A 23,248-nucleotide genomic window follows, 5' to 3' on the forward strand; every position below is an offset into this window, starting at 1 on the left:
CAGTTCCTCAGCGGCCCTGGCCTAGAGCAGGTCCAAAGGTTGGCACAGCTGTCCCAGTCCTGGAGCCCATCCCAGCAAGGGTCCCAGGTGTTCCTGCTTCTAAGACCCCTCTTCCCAAGACAAGTGAAAAAGTGCCAGGGTCCTGCCCCAGCGGATCCAGGGAATTCGAAGCGGGGACGGCGTTGGCATGAGAAAAACTTATTTGTTTATTAATATAAGATTAGATTAAGAAACAATAGTATAGTAGGAAAATTAAGTAGAGAAAGAGGGCTGAATAACTTAGATTATGTGGAAGACCAATAAAGTTCCAGACAAGGAGCTTGCACCATCTACGTTAGGCCACCGGCGTCCGTTTGAATATCGGAGAGTGCCCCGCCTTGGGCTCTCTCTCTTACGGATCTTAGAAGCCAGGACAAATAAGTAGACATGATGAGCCTCCCTGCTCCAGATGGGAATTCAGCCGGAAAAAGAAAAGAACGACATGGGGAAGCCCAGCATCGGTGCAAGACTCCAAAAACTATTTTTCAAAATCAGCTTATATACCCCAAGTTGTACATAAAGAAATAGAGTTACGCAGGGGCAGCAGTCCTGACCCTCATTGAGACAAGGCTTTCTTTTTGCATACCCTCCGGTATACAAAAGGTCTCAGGTGGTTTACATTATCTTTTGGCCAAGAGGCTTGTTAACGTTTTTATGGCTCTCTTCCTGGATAATTGTCCAGAAAACTCCTTTTCCCTAGAAGTGTTTTTTCTTTACTCTGCATCACCCTCAAAGTACAAAAAAGTTACATTCCTGTAGAACAAAGGTGCAGTGGGTTATAACAAAGAAAGCACTTAACTCAAAGATTTAATGTTGCTAATACCAGGTCTACTACCTGTTTTTCTATATACCAACTATACCTAAAAATAAAAGATATGAAAATTTGGCAGCAAGTATTGGCTCAACAAATGAAACCTTTAATCAGTCCTATTCTAATGATTTTGACTCCTCGGAAGCCCCGACATTCCTAGGATGTTTTAAGCTTCCTGTGCCTCCCGCAGTCCGGAGGCCTCAAACAATCACACGCGCAGCCTGCAGGCAGGCTAGAAAGCCATCAGAGGGGTTTTTGGATTGAAACACTCGTTTTATGCCCAGGAGATTTATTATCTAAAAGCTCTAATTTTTTCCAGAAAAAGGTGGTGGGGGGACAGTCCCCTGTTAATGACAGAAGAGTAGGTGGAAAGCATAACACAGGAAATCAGGCAGATTCTGGTCTTGGGGGGTGGATGCTCAGGAATTTCCAGGGGGAATCCCTGAAGCCGAACACGTCCTTGCGTTTTGTCAGGCTTCCTTCCGCGTGACCTTGTCACGGGTGGGATTCCTCACGCTGGCTCCCAACAAAAAAGAAAGTGAAAGTCAGACATATCCGACTCTTTGCTATCCCTTGAACTATGTAGTCCATGGAATTCTCCAGACCAGAATACTGGAGTGGGTAGCCTTTCCCTCCTCCAGGGGATCTTGCTAACCCAGAGATCCAGCCCAGGTCTCTTGCACTGTGGGCGGATTCTTTACCAGCTGAGCCACCAGGGAAGCCCAAGAAAACTGAAGTGGGTAATCTATCCCTTCGCCAGGGGATCTTCCGGACCCAGGAATCAAACCAGGGTCATCCTTCATTGCAGGAGGATTCTTTGCCAGCTGAGTTACCAGGGAATCTCTCCCATGACAAGGGTGGTCAGCAAAGCCAAGAGCCATGAAGGGGACTTTATCTTGAGCTCCTCCCTCAACTAAGAGAGAGTGCACAGAGACAGCATCACCAGCCCCAGTCAATCTACTGATAATCACATCAATCATTAACAATACTCAACAATGCTTCTGTTAGGTCCATACCATTTCTGTCCTTTATCGAGCCCATCTTTGCATGAAATGTTCCCTTGGTAGCTCTAATTTTCTTGAAGAGATCTCTAGTCTTTCCCATTCTGTTGTTTTCCTCCATTTCTTTGCATTGATCGCTGAGAAAGGCTTTCTTATCTCTTCTTGCTATTCTTTGGAATTCTGCATTCAGATGCTTGTATCTTTGCTTTTCTCCTTTGCTTTTGGCTTCTCTTCTTTTCACAGCTATTTGTAAGGCCTCCTCAGACAGCCATTTTGTTTTTGTGAATTTCCAGACCACCTGACCTGCCTCTTGAGAAACCTATATGCAGGTCAGGAAGCAACAGTTAGAACTGGACATGGAACAGCAGACCAGTTACAAATAGGAAAAGGAGTACGTCAAGGCTGTATATTGTCACCTTGCTTATTTCACTTATATGCAGAGTATATCATGAGAAACGCTGGGCTGGAAGAGGCACAAGCTGGAAACAAGATTGCCAGGAGAAATATCGATAACCTCAGATATGCAGATGATACCACCCTTATGGCACAAAGTGAAGAGGAACTAAAAAGCCTCTTGATGAAAGTGAAAGAGGAGAGTGAAAAAGTTGGCTTAAAGCTCAGCATTCAGAAAACTAAGATCATGGCATCTGGTCCCATCACTTCCTGGCAAATAGATGGGGAAACATTGGAAACAGTGTCAGACTTTATTTTTGGGGGCTCCAAAATCACTGCAGATGGTGACTACAGCCATGAAATTAAAAGAGGCTTACTCCTTGGAAGGAAAGTTATGACCAACCTAGATAGCATATTCAAAAGCAGAGACATTACTTTGCCAACAAAGGTCCAGCTAGTCAAGGTATGGTTTTTCCAGTAGTCATGTATGGATGTGAGAGTTGGACTGTGAAGAAAGCTGAGCTCCAAAGAATTGTTGCTTTTGAACTGTGGTGTTGGAGAAGACTCTTGAGAGTCCCTTGGACTGCAAGGAGATCCAACCAGTCCATTCTGAATGAGATCAACCCTGGGTGTTCTTTGGAAGAAATGATGCTAAAGCTGAAACTCCAGTACTTTGGCCACCTTATGCGAAGAGTTGACACATTGGAAAAGACTTTGATGCTGGGAGGGATTGGGGGCAGGAGGAAAAGGGGACGACAGAGGATGAGATGGCTGGATGGCATCACCAACTCGATGGACGTGAGTTTGAGTGAACTCCAGGAGATGGTGATGGACAGGGAGGCCTGGCGTGCTGCAATTCATGGGGTTGCAAAGAGTCGCACACGACTGAGCGACTGAACTGAACTGAAAATGCTTATATTTGGCCTCCATGTTTCTCCTTTGTAAGTGCTTATACATCTATGTCTAATAAACAGCATTTGCAGCAGAACAGAATTCCAAGGAAAGATTGTGGGCCAGTTAAGATAAAGCCTGGAAGTCATTTTAAAGCTGATGAGTCTATCACGAATATTTTTCTTGTTCTGTTTTTTCTTGTGGAAATGTTCAAATGCACCAAAAGTAGAGGAAATATGGTATAATGGGTCCTGATGGACCAGTAATCTAGGTTCCAAAAATTAAGAGCAATTTTACAACCTTGTTTCACTTACATTTGCACCTTCCTTGGGGGTGGGTGCTAGAATATTTTACAGCCCATTGTGGATAACATGTCCTTTAACCCATGAATACTTTGGCGTCATTAGAAAAAATCCTTAGATTAATCTATTTATTTGAAACCTACTATAAAACTATATAATAAATTAGATTCTAATGAATTGCCTGTTTGCTAGAACTAGAGGATATTCATCAGAATGGCTGTTAAAACAGAGATAAACTACTTGTCCTCTCACAAGACAGTGTTCTTCTTAGAACAGGAACAAAGTTCTAACCTGAAATCCCAATAATTTAGAGATGTCTGGTGTACTGCCCATACTTTAAGGAGCAGAGAGTTTAAAATGATATAGAGTCATTAGACTGATCTTTTCTCTGTGGGCACAGTTGGAAGAATTTACGTGGCATTTGACCATCCCCAGGATCTCTACAATTACAGCAGTATTGCCTATGTGACCAAGTCCAAGGCCAGTCCTGCAGCCACAAAGATGAGGTTCTTTGTGTCTGTGTCTCTGTTTCTCTGCGTCTCTTTCTCACATACACAAACACATACACACTCACTACTTTAAAGGGAAGAAATTATTATGGATGAAAAAGCCTCATTCTAAGGGCTGGGTCTGTTGTGCCTCATTCTTGACTCTCTCTCTCTACTCCGAGGGGTGGGCTCAGGAAGTCCCAAGAAATTTGCCCAAACATTCTCAGTCATTTCTTCCTACTGATTCAATGACAAGATCCCCACACTGAAGTTTTGCCTTCATCAGTTCAGTTCAGTTCAGTTGCTCAGTCGTGTCCGACTCTTTGCAACCCCATGAACCGCAGCATGCCAGGCCTCCCTGTCCATCACCAACTCCCGGAGTCCACCCAAACCCATGTCCATTGATTGAGTCAGTGATGTCATCCAACCATCTCATCCTCTGTCGTCCCCATCTCCTCCTGCCCTCAATCTTTCCCAACATCAGGGTCTTTTCCAACGAGTCAACTCTTCGCATGAGGTGGCCAAACTATTGGAGTTTCAGCTTCAGCATCAGTCCTTCCAGTGAACACCCAGGACTGATCTCCTTTAGGATGGACTGGTTGGATCTCCTTGCAGTCCAAGGGACTCTCAAGAGTCTTCTTCAGCACCACAGTTCAAAAAACATCAATTCTTCTGCACTTTGCTTTCTTTATAGTGCAACTCTCATATCCATACATGACCACTGGAAAAACCATAGCCTTGACTAGACAGACCTTTGTTGGCAAAGTAATGTCTCTGCTTTTTAATATGCTGTCTTGGTTGGTCATAACTTTCCTTCCAGGGAGTAAGCATCTTTAAATTTCATGGCTGCAATCACCATCTGCTGTGATTTTGGAACCCAGAAAAATAAAGTCAGCCACTGTTTCCACTGTTTGCCCATCTATTTGCCATGAAGTGATGGGACCAGATGCCATGATCTTCGTTTTCTGAATGCTGAGCTTTAAGCCAACTTTTACACTCCCCTCCTTCACTTTCAAGAGGCTCTTTAGTTCTTATTCACTTTGTGACATAAAGGTGGTGTCATCTGCATATCTGAGGTTATTGATATTTCTCCTGGCAATCTTGATTCCAGCTTGTGCTTCCTCCAGCCCAGCATGTCTCATGATGTACTCTGCATAGAAGTTAAATAAGTAGGATGACAGTATACAGCCTTGACGTACTCCTTTTCCTATTTGGAACCAGTCGGTTGTTCCATGTCCGTTCTAACTGTTGCTTCCTGACCTGCATACAGGTTTGTCAGGAGGCAGGTCAGGTGGTCTGGTATTCCCATCTTTTTCAGAATTTTCCACAGTTTATTGTGATCCACACAGTCAAAGGCTTTGGCATAGTCCATAAAGCAGAAATAGATGTTTTTCTGGAACTCTCTTACTTTTTTTGGTGATCCAGCGGATGTCATGTGGTTCAAACCTGCATTATTTAGGGGTCAGATCTCATTCAGTTAGACCTGAAAATAATTCGTAATTTTTTGGAAACTGGATAAAATGGTTTTATTTTATTATTATTTTTTTTATTCTTTTCCTTTTATTAGTTTTTTAATTTTTTTAATTTTAAAATCTTTAATTCTTACATGTGTTCCCAAACATGAACCCCCCTCCCACCTCCCTCCCCATAACATCTCTCTGGGTCATCCCCATGCACCAGCCCCAAGCATGCTGTATCCTGTGTCAGACATAGACTGGCGATTCAATTCTTACATGATAGTATACATGTTAGAATGCCATTCTCCCAAATCATCCCACCCTCTCCCTCTCCCTCTGAGTCCAAAAGTCCGTTATACACATCTGTGTCTTTTTTCCTGTCTTGCATACAGGGTCGTCACTGCCATCTTTCTAAATTCCATATATATGTGTTAGTATACTGTATTGGTGTTTTTCTTTCTGGCTTACTTCACTCTGTATAATCGGCTCCAAGGAAACTGGATAAAATGATTTTAAATGTAACATGGAAAAATGATTGTCAAAGAAATAGCCGATGACTTTAAAAAAAAAATGAGTAAAGAAAGAAGACTACCTCTCCTAGAAATAGAAATTTATATGTGAATTTATATATGTGGTTTCCCAGGTGGTTCAGTGGTAGAGGACCTGACTGCCAATTCAAGGGACAGAAGAAATGCAGGTTTGATCCCTGGGTTGGGAAAATCCCCTGGAATAGGAAATGGCATGCCACTCCAGTATCCTTGCCTGGAGAATCCCATGGACAGAGGGGCCTGGCAGGCTACAGTCCATGGAGTAATAAAGACTTGGACATGACTGAGGGGCTGAGCACACAGCACACGCACACACATATATATATTAATATTCTACATTAATAACAGACATACAAGATGAATATTCTTGCTGCATAAAGAACTCATGCCAGTTGATAACAATTCTTCAGACAGTGTCTTCTGACACTACCCTGAAGAGGAACCACAAACCACCAACATTTATTTCAAAACCATGATTAGATTCAGTCACAAAAGATTAACTTAAAATACCACGGCCATCTGACAACTGGCACAAAAAAAAAAAGATTTTAAATGGCACTATCTATTTGGGATGAGAGGGAAGTGAGATTGAGGCCCTTGTACACTTGTGACTCAACAATTTGGCAGTACAATCAAAACATGGATGCACCTTAAGCCGGTATTGCCACCTCTGGCAATCTGTCGTAAGTCAGCAGCCTGAGTGACCGATTGTACTTGCCCTGTTTGTCGTCCCTCATTCTAGATTTCATTTTTTCCCTGATAGCTGCCTTGTCTGCTAGGCTGAAAGCCTGATGGGAAGGGATGTCTGTTTTCTTCACAGCAGGACTTGGCATAGTGTAAGTACCTATTGTGAGTTCAGAGTGAAATTCAGCCACAGCAAAAAAGGGAAAAGCTTGATTTTCCAACAATGAGAATGGGTAAATAAATTTTCAGAATGCATACATGAGGAACCATTAAAATGATGTGTATAAAGTTTCTAATAGAATAGCAAATTGTTCACAGTTTGATAAGTGAAAAAAAGAATACAAAATTGATATACAGTATGATTTCAACATGTAAACACCCAGGAAGAAAAACATCTAAATCTATCATTTATTTTAAGATACACCATTATTTTACTGTTATTTTCACATACCACTGAGAATAAAAAATGTCCGTGATGCTGAGTGTAATATGATGTTGTCTACATAGCTTCGGCAAATAAACCTCCCATGTAGAGAAGGCCGGGCAAGGGAGCTTGCTTGTCTCAACTTTGTCATTGGATGCAGAGAAGAAGAAAAAAAATCTCACCTAAGAATTATAAGGTAGGGCTCGCACTAGCTTGCATTTTGAATTCACACTACCAGCATGGTCCAAAGAACTTCCAGCAGAGAATTTAACTCAGGGCAATTTAACTCAGAGCATCAACTCAGGTTGGTGTTGCCTCAGATGGCTGCAAAAACAGACACACATCTCCCCTGTGAGACCTAGACCTCAACAGGGCTGGCAGCATATATGAGCCACCATAGCAATCCTAACAAGTGAAAAATTTTGCACCCTACAATTGATGAGATAGACTAAACAAAATGTTAACAGGGGCCAACTCAGTGGTAAGATGATAAAGCAAAAATACTTTAATATATCTTACAATGTATTTTTATATATTATAGATACATAATATAGATGTTTTATGCAATGTGTTTTACATAATGTAGACATATTGGTATTTGGAAAAGTAAAATAATTTCTTTTAAAATTTGAGATATATGGGATTCTGGGGGAACTCATTAAAAAATTTAACATTGGGACTTCCCTGGTGGTCTAGTGACTAAGACGCCATGCTTCCACTGCAGAGGGCGTGGATTCAGTCCCTGGTTGGGGAATGAAGATTTTGTATGCTGTGTGGCTCAGTGCCAAAGAACTGATGCTTTCAAACTGTGGTGTTAGAGAAGATTCTTGAGAATCCCTTGGATACCAGGAGATCAAACCAGTCAGTCCTAAAGGAAATCAACCCTGAATATTCACTGGAAGGACTGATGCTGATGCTGAAGCTCCAATACTTGGCTACCTGATATGGAGAGTCAACTTATTAGAGAAGACCCTGATGTTAGGAAAGATTAAGAGCAAGAGAAGGGGGCGACAGGGGATGAGAAGGTTGAATGGCATCACCAATTCAATGGACATGAGCTTGAGCAAACTCCAGGAGACAGTGAAGGACAAGGAAGCCTAGCATGCTGCAATCCATGGAGTCATATAAAAAGTAGGAGATGACTTAGAGGCTGAACAATGACAACAATGCTACGTGGCGTCACCAGAAAATAAAATAAATTCAACAGTATCCTCAGGTCTCTGAACGTGACAGATCTTTATTTCTTCTTGTCTTCAACACAGGTTTCTCACCAGTTCTATTCCAACAGCTAAGTTCAATTAGTTCCCTTCCTATCATCCTGTGAAATTCAATAGACAAAAGATCAATCTGATGGTCAGGTACAGAGCCTCTTTCATACTGTGAATGTGTTAAGCAGGGTGTCATCAGCATCATTAACGTTTTTGAGCTCTATGTGCAAGATATGAGATTAAGCCTGGTGGGAGGGGCCAGTTGTATAGAGGCTTAAGGCTCTACTTTCATTCATTTACTTAGTTGACAAATATTTGTTGAGCATGCATTATGCAGGGCTTCTCTGGGGGCTCAGTGGTAAGAACCAATACAAGAGATGCAGGTTTGATCCCTGGGTAGGAAGGATCCCCTGGAGAAGGAAATGGCAACCCACTCCGGTATTCTTGCCTGGGAAATCCCATGGACAGAGGAGACTGGCAGAGTACAGCCCACGCAGTCACAAAGAGTTAGACGTGACTGAGCACTCACAGGTCTTAAGAATGACATGATGGCTGGTGAGCTAGACCTCCTGCTTAAATGAAGATTGGAAAAGCTGCTAGATTTAGGGTGTGAACATTTTGGTCTTCTGTTTATATAGAAAATCAATTGGGATGGAGATTATGAGTTTATTTCCTGGTATATATATACAACTTGAGGGTATTAAAACTAGGGGATTCTGGATGGGGTGAGTCCACACAAAAAATCAGAAAAAGGAAGTCCCTTGATGTGGAGGAGGGGTGGGGGGGGTAGGAAAGTCAGACTAAAGCTGATGGCTTTGGGAATGGATTAAGGATATTCTATGAACCCCCATGGGAGAAGGCAATGGCACCCCACTCCAGCACTCTTGCCTGGAAAATCCCATGGATGGAGGAGCCTGGTGGGCCGCAGTCCATGGGGTTGCTAAGAGTCGGACACGACAGAGCGACTTCACTTTCACTTTTCACTTTCATGCATTGGAGAAGGAAATGGCAACCCACTCCAGTGTCCTTGCCTGGAGAATCCCAGGGACGGGGGAGCCTCATGGGCTGCTGTCTATGGGGTCGCACAGAGTCGGACACGACTGAAGCGACTTAGCAGCAGCAGCAGCATGAACCTCCATTTTCTATTTAGAAGTAACATTTTGAATGCCTCGACCCTTAGGGTAAATCTGGTGGTTATGTCATCAGAGGAGGTGGAGGAAAATAGGAATAGCCATTAAAATAATGAGAAAGAATCAGATGAGGAGAGAGACTAGTTCAGACACCCAGTTTCTCCACAGTTCAGGACAGCCTGGGGTTTTTGCCTGCCCTCAGAAGGACCCAGAGGATTTGTTTACTGGTTGTTACCCAGGGGGTGTTATAAAGAGTCATATTTACGAGCTAGACGGGCTGTGATAACACGATCTAACCCCTCTTCTCAAGGAGATCATCAGTGATGACCCAAGGTTGCTGCTTCCAGACCAAAATTCAGAACAATACAGAATCCAGGCAGCATTCTACCCTAAAGAATAGGGACTGCTTTCCTCTAGGCGATTATTTTAGAGCAACCTCTCCGCCCCCACCCCCCACCCTGTGCCAAGGGCAAGTGACGGTCCACCACTGTCTGTAGAGACTCAGTCACTGCAATGGATGGCGCCCCGAGCAGGGTCCAGGAAGCCCAGGGTCAGGCACTCTCCAGCCCATTCAAGGGCACACCGACAGAGCGATACACACAACTGCTCCAGGCCGGACACCAAAGCCCACAGCTTCAGGCGATCAGGCCACATCCCAAGCGCAAACAACGCGGGCAGCCACCGCTCCCCTCTTCTGCTTCACTCGCAGCGCCGCGGGAGCTCTGGCCGCACATCGAGGGTTATGTAACACCTATCTGTCACGGTCTGCATGTCCAGGGGACTTTCAAAATAATGGTGGCGAATAACAATTCACGGCGGTACGGTCATCGCACGGAATGCTAGGTGAGAAAGCACAGGTAGACAGATGCAAGTGGCTGCGCGTCCCGGTCACCGCACTTTTCCCCATCCCGGAGAGCGCCGATGCATCCGTGAAATCTCAAACCCGGCACGCAGTTCCGCGAAGCGGGTAGGGAGGACGCCTCCTCGGGCGGGATCGGCACGCAGCCGAGCGGGGTGGGAGGACGCTGGGCGCGGGGCGGGGCGGCCGGGGCAGGTGCGGGCCTGGGGCGGCGGCGGCGCGGCGGGTGCGCGGAGGCCCGGGCGGCGGCGGTGGCGGCGGTGGCGGCGGCGGCGGGCAGCCCGCCCGGCGAGGGGAGTTCCCGCAGCCCGCCCCTGCGCCCGCCCCTCGCCGCCCGCGGCTCCTCCTCGCCGCCGCGCCGCGCCTCGCCTCGCCATGGTGGAGCGCGGAGACGCGGCGCCGCTGCTGCGCTGGGCCGAGGGCCCCGCCGTCTCCCCGCCGCGGGCCCCGGTCCCGCAGGCTGGAGGCCGGGGCTGGGGCGGCGGTGGGGGCGGCTGGGCGGCCGCGGAGCCGCCGAGGAGGCGGGAGCCCGAGGAGCTGCGGCAACCCGGGCGCCTCGAGCTGGGCGACGTGGAGGAGGACCAGGTGGTGGCCGTGTTCGTGGTCACCTTCGATCCCCGCTCGGGTGAGAGCCGCCCCGGGAGCGGGGCGAGCGTCGCCCCCCAACCGGGCTTCGGGGACGGCGGGGGAGGGGCTCGCTGCGCGCGCACCCGCACACCTGCACCCCTCTCCTCGCCGGCTGCTGCCCCCCCGGGCGGGCAGGGGGTGCCTCGGAGGGCTGGGGGCGTGGGGCTTTGTTCCCTGCGCCCCCGGGGCCCCCTCTCCCGTTCCGTCCCGCTGCCTCCCGGCGGGTCCCCAGCCGGCGCCCCAGTCCACAGTCCTGTTTGCACTTCTCGGGTGATAGAGGATCCTGTTCGTGGCTACGGGCACGCTAGCTTTTGTTTTCTTTTCGGGCTCGGCTAATCGGGTTCTCCTGTGAAGAAGAGGAACGCCCCTCCACTCCTCTAGGTGAATTCCTTCGGAAACAAATCGTCCTAAGCCTCCAGCTTCTCTGCTTCCCGCCCTCGCTCCCCATCCCTATCCGCCTGGTAACTTTGTGAGCGCCCAAGTTCAGTCTCTCTGACGGCATTATTTTGAGCAATTAACGCCTGGAGCATTAAGGGATGGCACAGAGGGATTAAGCTGGAGACGGATTAAAAGAGAAACCTCCCCGGTAGGCTCTTCGCGGGTGTTTTTGGAGAGTTAAAGGGTGATCTCGCATAATCTTTAACCTAACCATCCGGTAAGGAAGTGTGCATTTTACTGGTGAGCGAATTCCTGGGGTTCAAAAGTGAAGGCGTTAAGTTGTTGTGCAGTCGCTAATACCTCCCTCGGAGAGCCTCAAGTGGTCGGGAGTGGAGGGAGGAGAGCTCATGGTTCTGAAAACTTAGTCGCTCAGTCGTGTAGGACTCTTCGCAACCCCACGGACCTGAGCCTGCCAGGCTCCTCTGTCCATGGAATTGGGGTTAAGAAAACCCAGATGGGTCTTTCTGTTCTCAGTCCACTGAAGTTGCTGGAATGTGGAGTGTCTGATTATGTGGAGTGTCGGTTTTTTCTTTAGTTCCCTACCTGGTCCTCCAAGGATGAGCTGTAGAAACCTTTCTGAAAAACATGAAAGGTTGTGATGGGGTGAAAGGGAAAGGAAAAGGGGTGAGGATCTTGAGATGTCAGAAGATGGGCAGGATTGGAACCCAGCAAGGCCCAGGAAGAAATAGGAACAGCTGTGGGGAGACTAGACCTTTCTGACTCCTGGCGATTTCTTGGCCCCTTCCCTATGGCTTTCAAACTTTTTCGACTGTGACCCAACATATGAAATTCATTGTACATACCAATCAGTTTGCTCCATACATACATTAAAGTTTCATGAAATAGAACTAATCCCTTTCACATGTACATACTGTCATTTTCTATGTTTTGTTTTTTAATGCTCATCACATAGGCTGCTTAACTGACATATGGTTGGCACTCCCAGACAGGAAAACTGTACATTTTTGACTGAAGTAACCTTGATCGCTAGAGAAAAACATACTATTTTGTAACTCATAATATTCCTTATTCCTTCTGTAAATAGATATGCACATGAAATTCTTTCTGAAAAGTGTTTAAGAGTAGAAATGGAGAGGGAGCATTCACAGGGTCTGATTTAGCAGTGGTTGCACTGATGGTAAAGACAGAGGGGAAGAGGAGGAGGAAAAAAAAATAATTCTGGGCTAACCACAGGTGGAGTTAATAATACTGAAAAGTACCTCAGAGCTGGGCCCCTCCCCCTGCCTTGTTAGTCACAGCTGGTGAGCATGGTTTTGTGGGTAAGTGTGTGGAGACACACCCGTACACAAGTGTGTATTTGTAATGGCTTTCAGATTAAGATAGTGTGGAAAGAAGGGATTTAACAGGCTTTTGGACACCTGCTTTGTGTAGGTGTTTTACTATAATGCTGTTTCACTTAATTCTCACCACCATTCTAATTGGATGATCATTTATACCCCATTTATACATGAGCAAACAGAAGATGATTAAGTAATTTGGAAATATTAACTGGCTGATAAATGTGTGGCTGTGAGTCTGGTTGTCTTTCAAGTATATACAACATGACGTGAACATCTGCCCTCCTAACTTTTCGTGTTAACTGTGTGCAGAGAGGGGAAAGAATGGGTGGGGAAAAGTGGGGTGGGCAGGAGGCAGTGTGTTTTTAATTATGATTGATGGTTTTTGTTTTTTTTTGGAAAGCTGCTGTTTCCTGCCCATAATTCTCTTTCATCATTTTCCTAGTTCGGAATGGCACTTTACTTTCTGTAAAAAAAAAAAAAAAAGAAAAAATTCTGATAGTATCTGTATTGAGTAAAAATTGTGTGATGAGGCACCTGAAAGTAAAAGATGGGATGAATGAGTGAAAGAATGCTCCTGGGGTTCCCAGGGCCACAAAGGCCAACACTGGGACGAGGGCCTCAGAGAGCCTGTCCCTTGTGTGAGGGTTAGGGGAGTCTCGGTCTGCAGAGGTGACACATAGGCCCTCGGATACCCAGGTAGTGGCGGACGTCACTGGGGCCAGGCTTCTGTGTCCCAGTTTCAGTTGAGCGTCTCAACCTTTATCCTGCTATGGAGGCAGGTCTGCTCTGTTGTACTGTTTCATCTTGGTCCACCAAGACTTTTGCCTTCCTAAGCCTATGATACCCAAAGTAGTAAAGTGAATACTGGCTTCTTTACCCAAATCAGATCGTATCACAGAAGTTCTTACATAGGAGACGCTGTAGTCTCTATGCCTGCCCATCTGCGCCCCACGCCTCCCACTGTGTCCTCCGCGTCCTCCCCTCCCCCTTCTCCCCAAACCTCCCCAGGCACTTACTGCCTAGGGCGTGGGTATTTCATTCATCTTCCCTCCTGGTTGCAGGTAACAACATGTTGGTGTGTGTGCCTGCGAGAGTGCAAGAGGGGATGGGGAGGAGAGAATCCACCCCTGTGGGTCACCCGTCAGGGCGGGAGTGGTCTGTGTGCTGAAAGGGAATGAGACGGAGGAGTGGACCCTGGTTACACGCACGCACACACACACACTTGGACGGGTGAGAGGGAGAAGTAGACCTGATTACACACACACACATTCTTGGACAGGGAATGTTCAGTGATTCTCAGCTGCTATATGGGAATAAGAGAGTATATACTTTCAGATACAGGTTTGGGCTTGAGCATCTGTAGGAAGAATCAGAGAAGACGGTAGGGGCACAAAGAATGTTATTTTCACTGGAGCTACAGTTTAAAGTATGGTTGGGTCCGTAGATGATGTGAGGACCAGGGCTTCAGGGTCAAGAGAGGTACAGGCTCTCGCTTTCTCTGACACGCACTCTCGCTCCGTCCTCTCTGTCTCTCTCTCACACACTCACTCGCGGACACACTCAGTCTTTATCTGGAGCAGGGAGTCCCTGGGATGGTGGTGGTGCCGGCCATCTGGGCTACAAAGCTGCTATTGAAAGCAGGCCCAGATGCTGACTCTGCGAGCCGGGTGGGAGAGATTGGCAGCCAGAATATTGCTTTTTTATTGTGTCCAACCCATCATTTAGAGCTTTGACTCTGTTCTTTGGGTCTCTAGGAACGAAATTTTCTTCCTCGGCCTAATTAAGGGAAAAGGTAATGTCATGCTTGGAAATCAGCCTCCCCCCTCCCCAACCCCCTCTCTGAAGGTGATATTAACAGTCTCGCCGTGCAACTGAGGGCCTGTGTATGAGCCTGAGCCCGGTAGAGCTTTGAACTTACGATGGATGATACCTGTGATTCAGCCTTGCCAGACTGGTTATTTATGAGATCTACTTTCAACAGCTCCATTTTCTACAGAGTTATTTTTTGGGTGTCCGGGGAAAATTCCTTCGCATGTGTGTGTTTATGTGGGGATGGCTGAGGGGTGGGACACCTGTCGCGGTTTATAGGATGTCTCTTTTTCCTTTGTTCTTCCTGATTAGGGATGAATTACCTGTTCCTCCCTCAACCTCTAGCCAGTGCCTCAGTTACATCTAAACCCCTTATTTAATTTAGTGCATGCTTCAAATGACCATAATATTTAAAATCACTCACATGCACAAGTTTTAACCTCCATACATTCTCCCTACAGTCAACAAAACACAAGCTATTTTCTTTTTAACAACGGTGACATGGAGGCCCAGGGAGACAGGGCCAGGTGTAGCGTCTGAGGCATAACTTGGAGGACTGCCAGGTCATCCGACTCGTGCAAATAATAAATGGCTCCAGCCACTGGTGGGAAAGTGACAGAGGAGAATGAGAGTGGAAAATTTGGAGTGTAGTTTTGAAACAGGAAGAGCAGTCCTAGGGATGGCCGGCTCATAGAGGCCAAGAGGAGGCTGGTTCCGATAGCCAAGGCAAGCAAGCCTCTCCGAGTGATGTAATTCGGCCATGGCCTTTCTCTGTACTTTCGATCAGAAGTTGGTGGATTACAACCGGTGGATTTCTTTAGTTCCCATATTGGCAGACTCTTTCCCAGGCTGTTGGTGATTCACCTACTTGGGGTTTTCAGAGACAAGTCAGTTGGTGACCATCTGCTGTGACTTCTGTTTCTTCTCTTGAAAGCTGGTGGAGACTCGAGTAGGAGGGGAAGTCTTAACACCCACCGCTTACCGAATGCCCACCATGGACCAGGAATTATCTAATCCCTTCAACAGCATTCGCAGTCATGAGGCAGACAGAGGCACGGGGCGGTGAAGTCATCTTAAGTTGCAGAGCAGAGGTGGGGGCAGGACCCAGAGGCAAGCCTGCTCTGCCTGCATCCAATGTCTGTGGTTCTTCCCACATCACACCACACCACTGCCTGGTGCAAAATCATACGGCGTCCGTGAAATGGAAAGTTTCTTCCATGTAAAATTAATGCATTGGAATTCAGCCATGGATTGGCATATGGCTGACTTGAAATCACCAGGATGAATTTCTTCCTGCCTCAGGTTTCTTTATCCTGACCCTTTCTTCCTTGGCTTTGGATAGACTCTCATCCTAGGTGATGTTACAACAAAGCTATGTAAGACCCAGTCGAATGATATGGGCTGTTGACATTCCTGGTGTTAGAATCTGAACCCTGTAAGCTTCTGAGGTTTCTTCCATTTAGGTTTGGAGGCCTACTGCAGAAGTGGGGACCACGAGTACTCCTGGATTCTTGCCTTTTTTCATGAGACAGGATTCCTTTGTACCTCTGACTGGAATGAGGGCCTGTGTGTATGCTGATGGGCAGAAGCTGAAGGAAAGGCTGAAAATCAAGGCACATTTCTTCTGAGAGGGGAGAACTGGTACAGAGCTCCCCACTGGAGGTCAAAGGAGCGGTAACAGGACCTTTGCATCTGTCACTGATTATGAAATCAAGACCTCAGGAGGAAATTGTTGGTTGGGAACCGCCCAGCAAGGAGGGCGAAAAGGAGGAAGGAAAGTCACGTATTTCCCATTAGAAAGAGATTGTTTTGGTTCAAGACCATTGCTTTCTCCACTTTTGGTTTTCTGAGATCAGCTTTCTCACAGGCAGCAACAGTGGCAGCTGATGTTTTCTTTCCTCTGGAGAAATGGTGGTTAATGAAGTCCAAATATGCTGGGGCGAGGGGCGGTCATTCCACATTTTGAGCGAAAGAGAAAATAGAGGCGGCCCTGTACGTAGGAGATAAGACAGATTCCAACTCAGTAATCTGTTGGTGCAAGTTCCTGTGCCCCAGCCCAGCGTCTGGCTCCAGGCTGCCAAGTTATGTTCCACCAATATCTACTGAATGACTGGCTGAAGGTACACAAAGCAGATTGCCACGTCTGTTCTCCATGCTGTCATATCCATCCCTCCACATAAGTTGTCTTAGCAGCTGGAGGCTAGGCAGGGACCGTGGGTACCTGTGATAGGCCCAAGGCAAGGGGGGACTTGGAGATGGAAGGAGAGCAAGCTGGGAAATAAGGCACCTGTCCATGTTGATTGCCCCCTCTCTTTAATTGCTTACCCCTGGGATCAGCCCTCCTGTTCAATCCTGCCAGGCCTCAGCTCCCTGGCTGGGTTCCTGAAGTGTGGTGAGGAGATTTGGAAAACCGAATGGCTTTGCATGTGAGGGCTGAGCCTGGGGTAGGTAGCATTCTGTGTGAGGTTTGTCTGGCCCTGCATGGCTCACCACAAGGATTGTTATTTTTGCAAAATCACTTTCCTTTAAGCCTGTACAATTTTCTTATATAAATGGGCTTCTAATGTTTGAGCATCATGTTTTCTTTCTGTTAAAGAATGACCTTTAGCCATCATGCTGCTTCATCCTCCTAAATATAACACATTGTCTCAATTATTTTTTGCTTTTGCAAAGTCCTTTATGCTTACCTTATGGTTTTTCCCATCTCTGTTATTTCAGTTATGTTCCTTAATTCATAGGATATATTTTTTTTATTTTTCTTTTATCCTGGGGTATAGTTGATTTGCAGTATTGTTAGTTTCAGATGTACAGCAAAGTGCTTCTGTTATGCATATACATATATCCATTCTTTTTCAGATTCTTTCCTCATATAGGTTATTATAGAATATTGAGTTCCCTGTGCTGTACAGTAGGTCCTTGTTGATTGTTTTATACATAGTACTGTGTATATGTTAATACCTAACTCCTAAGTTATCTCTCCTCCCCACCTTTCCCCTTTGGTACCATAAATTTGTTTTCAAAGCCTGTGAGTCTCTCTCTGCTTTGTAAATAAGTTCGTTTCTTTCATGTTAGATTCCACATATAAATATATGGTATTTGTCTTTCTCTGACTTAATTCGCTTGGTGTGATAATCCCCAGGTCCTTTCATGTTGCAGCAAGTGGCATTATTTCATTCTTTTTTATCCACAGCCTTGTCCAACTCAATGAAACTAAGCCATGCCCTGTGGGGCCACCCAAGTCGGGCGGGCATGGTGGAGAGGTCTGACACAATGTGGTCCGCTGGAGAAGGGAATGGCAAACCACTTCAGTATTCTTGCCTTGAGAACCCCATGAACACTACGAAAAGGCAAAATGATAGGATATATTGAAAGAGGAACTCCCCAGGTCAGTAGGTGCCCAATCTGGATGGCATCACTGACTCGATGGACATGAGTCTGAGTGAACTCTGGGAGTTGGTGATGGACAGGGAGGCCTGGCGTGCTGCAATTCATGGGGTTGCAAAGAGCTGGACACGACTGAGCGACTGAACTGATGACTGATATTTCGTTGTATCTATTGATATGTACCATACCTCTTTAGCCATTCATCTGTCAGTGGACATTTAGGTTGTCTTGGCTATTGCAAATAGGGCTACGGTGAACACTGGGGTGCATGTATCTTTTCAAATTATAGTTTTCTCCAGATACATGCCCAGAACTGGGATTGCGGGATCATATGGTAGGGATTTTTTTAAGGAACCTCCGTACTGTTGTCCATAATGGGTGTGCCAGGGATTGCGGGATCACATGGTAGGGATTTTTTTAAGGAACCTCCGTACTGTTGTCCATAATGGGTGTGCCAGGGATTGCGGGATCACATGGTAGGGATTTTTTTAAGGAACCTCCGTACTGTTGTCCATAATGGGTGTGCCAGGGATTGCGGGATCATATGGCAGGGATTTTTTTAAGGAACCTCCGTACTGTTGTCCATAATGGGTGTCCAGTTTACCTTGCTGCCAGCAGTATAGGAGGGTTCCCTTTTCTCCACACCCTCTCCAGCATTTATTTGTAGACTTTTTGATGTTGGCTGTTTTGACTGATGTGAGGTGGTGCCTCACTGTAGTTTTGATATGCGTTTCTCTAGTGATGTGAGCATCTTTTTGTGTGCCTTTTGGCCATCTGTAGGTCTTCTTTGGAGACATGCATAGTTAGATTTTCCACCCACTTCTTTGGAGAAGGAAATGGAAACCCACTCTACAGTTCTTGCCTGGAAAATCCCATGGACAGAGGAGTCTGCAGGCTACAGTTCACGGTATCAAAGAGTCGGACCCGACTGAGCAACTGAACACTCACTTCTTGACTGGGCTGTTTGTTCTTTAATATTGAGTTGCGTGAGCTGTTTGTACATTTTGGAGATTAATTCCTTGTCAGTCACTTTGCAAACATTTTCTCCCATTGTATGGGTTCTGTTTTCATTTTGCTTATGATTCCTTTGCTGTGTAAAAGCTTTTTAGGTTTACTTAGGTTCCATTTGTTTATTTTTGTTTTTATTTTTGTTACTCTCAGAGGTGGATCCAAAAAGATATTACTTGATTTATGTCAAAGAGCATTCTGCCTATGTTTTCCTCTAAGAGTTTTATAGTATCTGGCCTTACCTGTAGGTCTTTAATCAATTTTGAGTTTATTTTTGTGTTTGGTGTTAGAGAATGTTCTGATTTACATGTAGCTGTCTTTTACATGTAGCTGTCCAGTTTTCCCAGCACCACTTATTGAAGAGACTTTTTTCTGCATTGTACATTCTTGCCTTCTTTGTCCTAGATTAATTGACCATAGGTGTGTGGGTTTATTTCTGGGCTTCCCGTTCCATTGATCTATATTTCTACTTTTGTGCCGGTACCATACTGTTTTGAGTAGTGTAGCTTTGTAGTTTAAAGTCAAGGAGCCAGCCCCATTTTTCTTTTTCGGGATTGCTTTGGCTATTCAGGGCCTTCTGTATTTTCATACAAATTAAAAAAAAAAAGTTTGTTCTAGTTTGTTGAAGAATGCCATTGGTAATTTGATAGGGATTATACTGAATCTGTAGATTGCCTTGGATAGTGTAAGCATCCTGATAGTGCTGATTCTTCCAATCCAAGAACATGGTATATCTTTGCAGCTATTTGTGTTATCTTCAGTTTCTTTTATTAGCATCTTATAGTTTTCTAGAGTACAGATCTTTTGCCTCCTTAGGTAGGTTTATTCCTAGGTATTTTATTTTTTGATGCAATTGTAAGTGGAATTGTTTCCTTAATTTCTCTTTCTGATCTTTTGTTGTTAGTATATAGAAATGCAAGAGATTTCTGTATTAATTTTGTATCTTGTAGCCTTACTGAATTCATTGATGAACTCTAGTAGTTTTCTGGTATTACTAGCATCTTTAGCATCTTCTATGTGTGGTATCATGTCATTTGAAAACAGAGACAGTTTAACTTCTTTTCCAGTTTGGATTCCTTTCATTTTTTTTTTTTTTTTTTTTTTCCTTTTTGCCACGGCTAGGACTTGCAAAGCTGGTGAATTAAAGTGGCAGGAGTAGACATCCATGTCTTGTTCCTGATCTTGGAGGAGATGCTTTCATGTTTTCACCGTTGAGTATGGTGTTGGCTGTGGGTTTGTCATATATGGCCTTTATTATGTTGAGGTGGAGAAGGCAATGGTACCCCAATCCAGCACTCTTGCCTGGCAAATCCCATGGACGGAGGAGCCTGGTAGGCTGCAGTCCATGGGGTCGCTAGGAGTTGGACACGACTGACTTCACTTTCACTTTTCACTTTCATGCATTGGAGAAGGAAATGGCAACCCACTCCAGTGTTCTTGCCTGGAGAATCCCAGGAACGAGGGAGCCTGGTGGGCTGCCGTCTCTGGGGTCGCACAGAGTCGGACACGAGTGAAGCGACTTAGCAGCAGCAGCAGCATGTTGAGGTAGGTTCCCTCTGTGTCTACTTTCTGGAGAGTGTTTGTTGGTTTTTTTTAATCTTTTTTTTTTTTTAATCATAAACTGGTGTTGAATTTTGTCAAGAGCTTTTTCTGCATCTATTGAGATAATCATATGGTTTTTATTCTTAAGTTTGTTAATATGGTGTATCACACTAATTGTTTTGTGGATATTGAAAAATCCTTGCATCCTTGGGATAAATCCCACTTGATCCTGGTGTATGATCTTTTTAATGTATTGTTGGATTTGGCTTGCTAGTATTTTGTTGAGGGTTTTTGCATTTGTATTCATCAGTGATGTTGGCCTGTAATTTTCTTTTGTGTGTGTTGATTTTGTCTGGTTTGGGTATCAGGGTGATGGTGGCCTAATAGAATGAGTTTGGGAGTGTTCCTTCCTCCTCAGTTTTTTTGGAAGAGTTTCATAAGGATAGGTGTTAACTCGTCTCTAAATGTTTGATAGAATTCACCTGTGAAGTCAGCAAGCCTTGGACTTCTGTTGTTGGGTTTTTAAATGACAGTTTCAATTTCAGTACTTGTGATTAGTTTGTTCATATTGGCTATTTCTTCCTGGTTTGTCCTTGGAAGAACATCTCATTGTGACTTTTTTTTTTTTTTTTTTTTTGGTCTTTGGATGTAGAGTATCTTTTTTGATAGGTTCCAGTCTTTTTTTGTTGATAGTTGTTCAGCAGGGAGTTATGATTTTGGTGTTTTTGTGGGAGGAGTTAAGCTCCAGTCCTTCTACTCTGTCAGCTTATCTCCCTCTCATATGTTGAATTGTTTTACACCTTAGGAAATTTAAAAAGCTGTAAATCCCTCACTTAGGTAGATCCTTCACTCCCCGTTTGTTGACATTTTGCCATATTTGCTTTATGCTTGTAAAGTCAGTTCTACCATGATGTGAAATATGCATTTCTAAAAACCACTGTGCTAAGCAAATCCTGCAGTAAAAACCATAGCGTTTCTGGGGAAGATGGGGTGAGGGGCACAACATTTAAAAACCTCTTGAGTAACACTTGAAAGATAGGAACATCACTACTTTAAATATGGCACTCTACTTAAAAAGAAAAAGACCTGTGGTTTGCTTACGAAGGTGGTGGTTGGAAGGGTGGGGCTTGTGAGTTACTATGAAGCAGTGGAAAAGGGTTTTGTGAAACTGGGTGGAAAGTCGTAGCACTAGAGGAGGTAAGTGCAGCTCAGGACACACTTGGTGAACCGAGGTAGCAGGCAGGGGTTTGAGCATTGTGTTGGGATTCATCTTGTATATTTCTGCAGCTGGGTGCAGTTTTCTGTACGCACATTGTAATCCTTGAGATCAAAATCATGTATCAGCACACATGGAATTCTCTGTGATCAAACTGTTAATATGTCGGTTGCTTTGGAACAAATTCAGCCAGCATTATAGCAGAACTGAGGATGTATAGACATACTTTTTTCCTGAACTGTTTGAAAGTAACTTGCAGGCATCATGGCATTTCATTTCTAAATACTTAAGTATAAATCTCCTAAGAAAAAGGCCATTACCCTGCCTAAACCACAATATCGTTTCTACCCCCAGGATAATTAACCTAGGTTAGTTCATTTATGAGCTTTTTTAATTAATACATTTTATTTTTAACAGTTTTAGGTTTATAGGACAATTAAGCAGCAAATACAGAGTTTCCATATCATATACCTTCTTCCCTTACCCACCCACCTACATTGCCTGTTATTGACATCTTGCATTAGTGTGGCATATTTGCTACAATTGTTGAACCAATATTCATGCATTATTATTAACTGAAGTTCATGGTTTCATTAGGGTTCATTCTTTGTGTTGTACTTTCTATGGGCTTTGAAGAATGCACAGTGTTAGGTTATCTACCATAACAGTATCATGCAGAATAATTTTACTGCCCTAAAACTCCTCTGTGCTCTGGTTATTTATCCTTGATTATCCCCAGATATTTTTTTACTGTCCGTAGATTTTCCTTTCCAAAATGTCATATAGTCAGGATTATACAGAATATATCTTTTTTGGACTGGCTTCTTTCACTTAGCAATATGCTTCTAAGAAGTTCCCTCCATGCCTTTGTGTGGCTTGGTGGCTCATTTCCTTTTGTTGTTGAATGGTGTTTTGTTGACTCAGATGGTTAAGAATCCGCCTGCAATGCGGGAGATCTGGGTTTGATTCCTGGGTTGGGAAGAACCCCTGGAAGAGGGCACGGCAACCTACTCCAGTATTCTTGCCTGGAGAATCCCCATGGACAGAGGAGCCTGGCGGGCTAAGGTTCATGGGGTCGCAAAGAGTTGGACACGACTGAGTGACTAAGCCCAGCACAGTGTGTTTTATATGGATATCCTTCAGTTTTTTTAATCCATTCACCTTTTTGAAGGACATTTTGGTTGCTTCCAGTTGTAGGCAATTGTAAGTAAAGCTGTTGTAAACATCAATGTACAGGCTTTTGTGTGGACATAAGTTTTCAGCTCGTTGGGTAAATACAAAGGATGCTGGATTGTGTGGTACGCATATATTTGATTTTGTAGACTAAACTGTCAAACTGTCATTCTAAGTGGCTGTACCATTTTGCACTCCCACCAGCAGCGGACAAGGTTTCCTGTCGATGCACACTCTTGTCAGTATTTGGTGTTTTAGCGTTTTGGATTTTGACCGTTCTGTGTGTGCTTAGTCACTCAGTCCTGTCCAACTCTTTGCGACCCCATGGACCCCTGTCAGGCTCCTCTGCCCATGGGGATTCTCCAGGTGAGAATACCTGAGTAGTGTGTAATACAATCTCATTATTTTAATTGGCAGTTTCTTGATGACGCGATACTGAGCAGGTTTTCATGTACGTGTTGGCCATCTACATATCTTCTTTGGTGAGATGTCTATTTAGATATTTTGTCCATTTT

General features: G+C 44.9%; 1 protein-coding gene across 2 annotated transcripts in view; it reads left to right on the forward strand.

The window, feature by feature from the left end:
* The window catches only part of KIAA1147 (KIAA1147 ortholog), a 47,199-nt gene continuing 33,359 nt past the window's right edge, over window positions 9,409–23,248 (forward strand). The window contains exon 1 of one of the 2 annotated variants that reach the window (XM_018046853.1): window positions 9,409–10,219. In XM_018046853.1, coding sequence (XP_017902342.1) covers window positions 10,213–10,219 — 7 coding nt within the window. In that variant the 5' untranslated portion in view covers window positions 9,409–10,212. Of the gene's footprint in view, window positions 10,220–10,610; window positions 10,861–23,248 lie in introns of those variants that run through there. The other variant, XM_018046852.1, reaches the window with a different exon arrangement.

This window comes from Capra hircus, chromosome 4, assembly GCF_001704415.2.
Source record: "Capra hircus breed San Clemente chromosome 4, ASM170441v1, whole genome shotgun sequence".
In the NCBI taxonomy this organism is placed as follows: Eukaryota; Metazoa; Chordata; class Mammalia; order Artiodactyla; family Bovidae; genus Capra; species Capra hircus.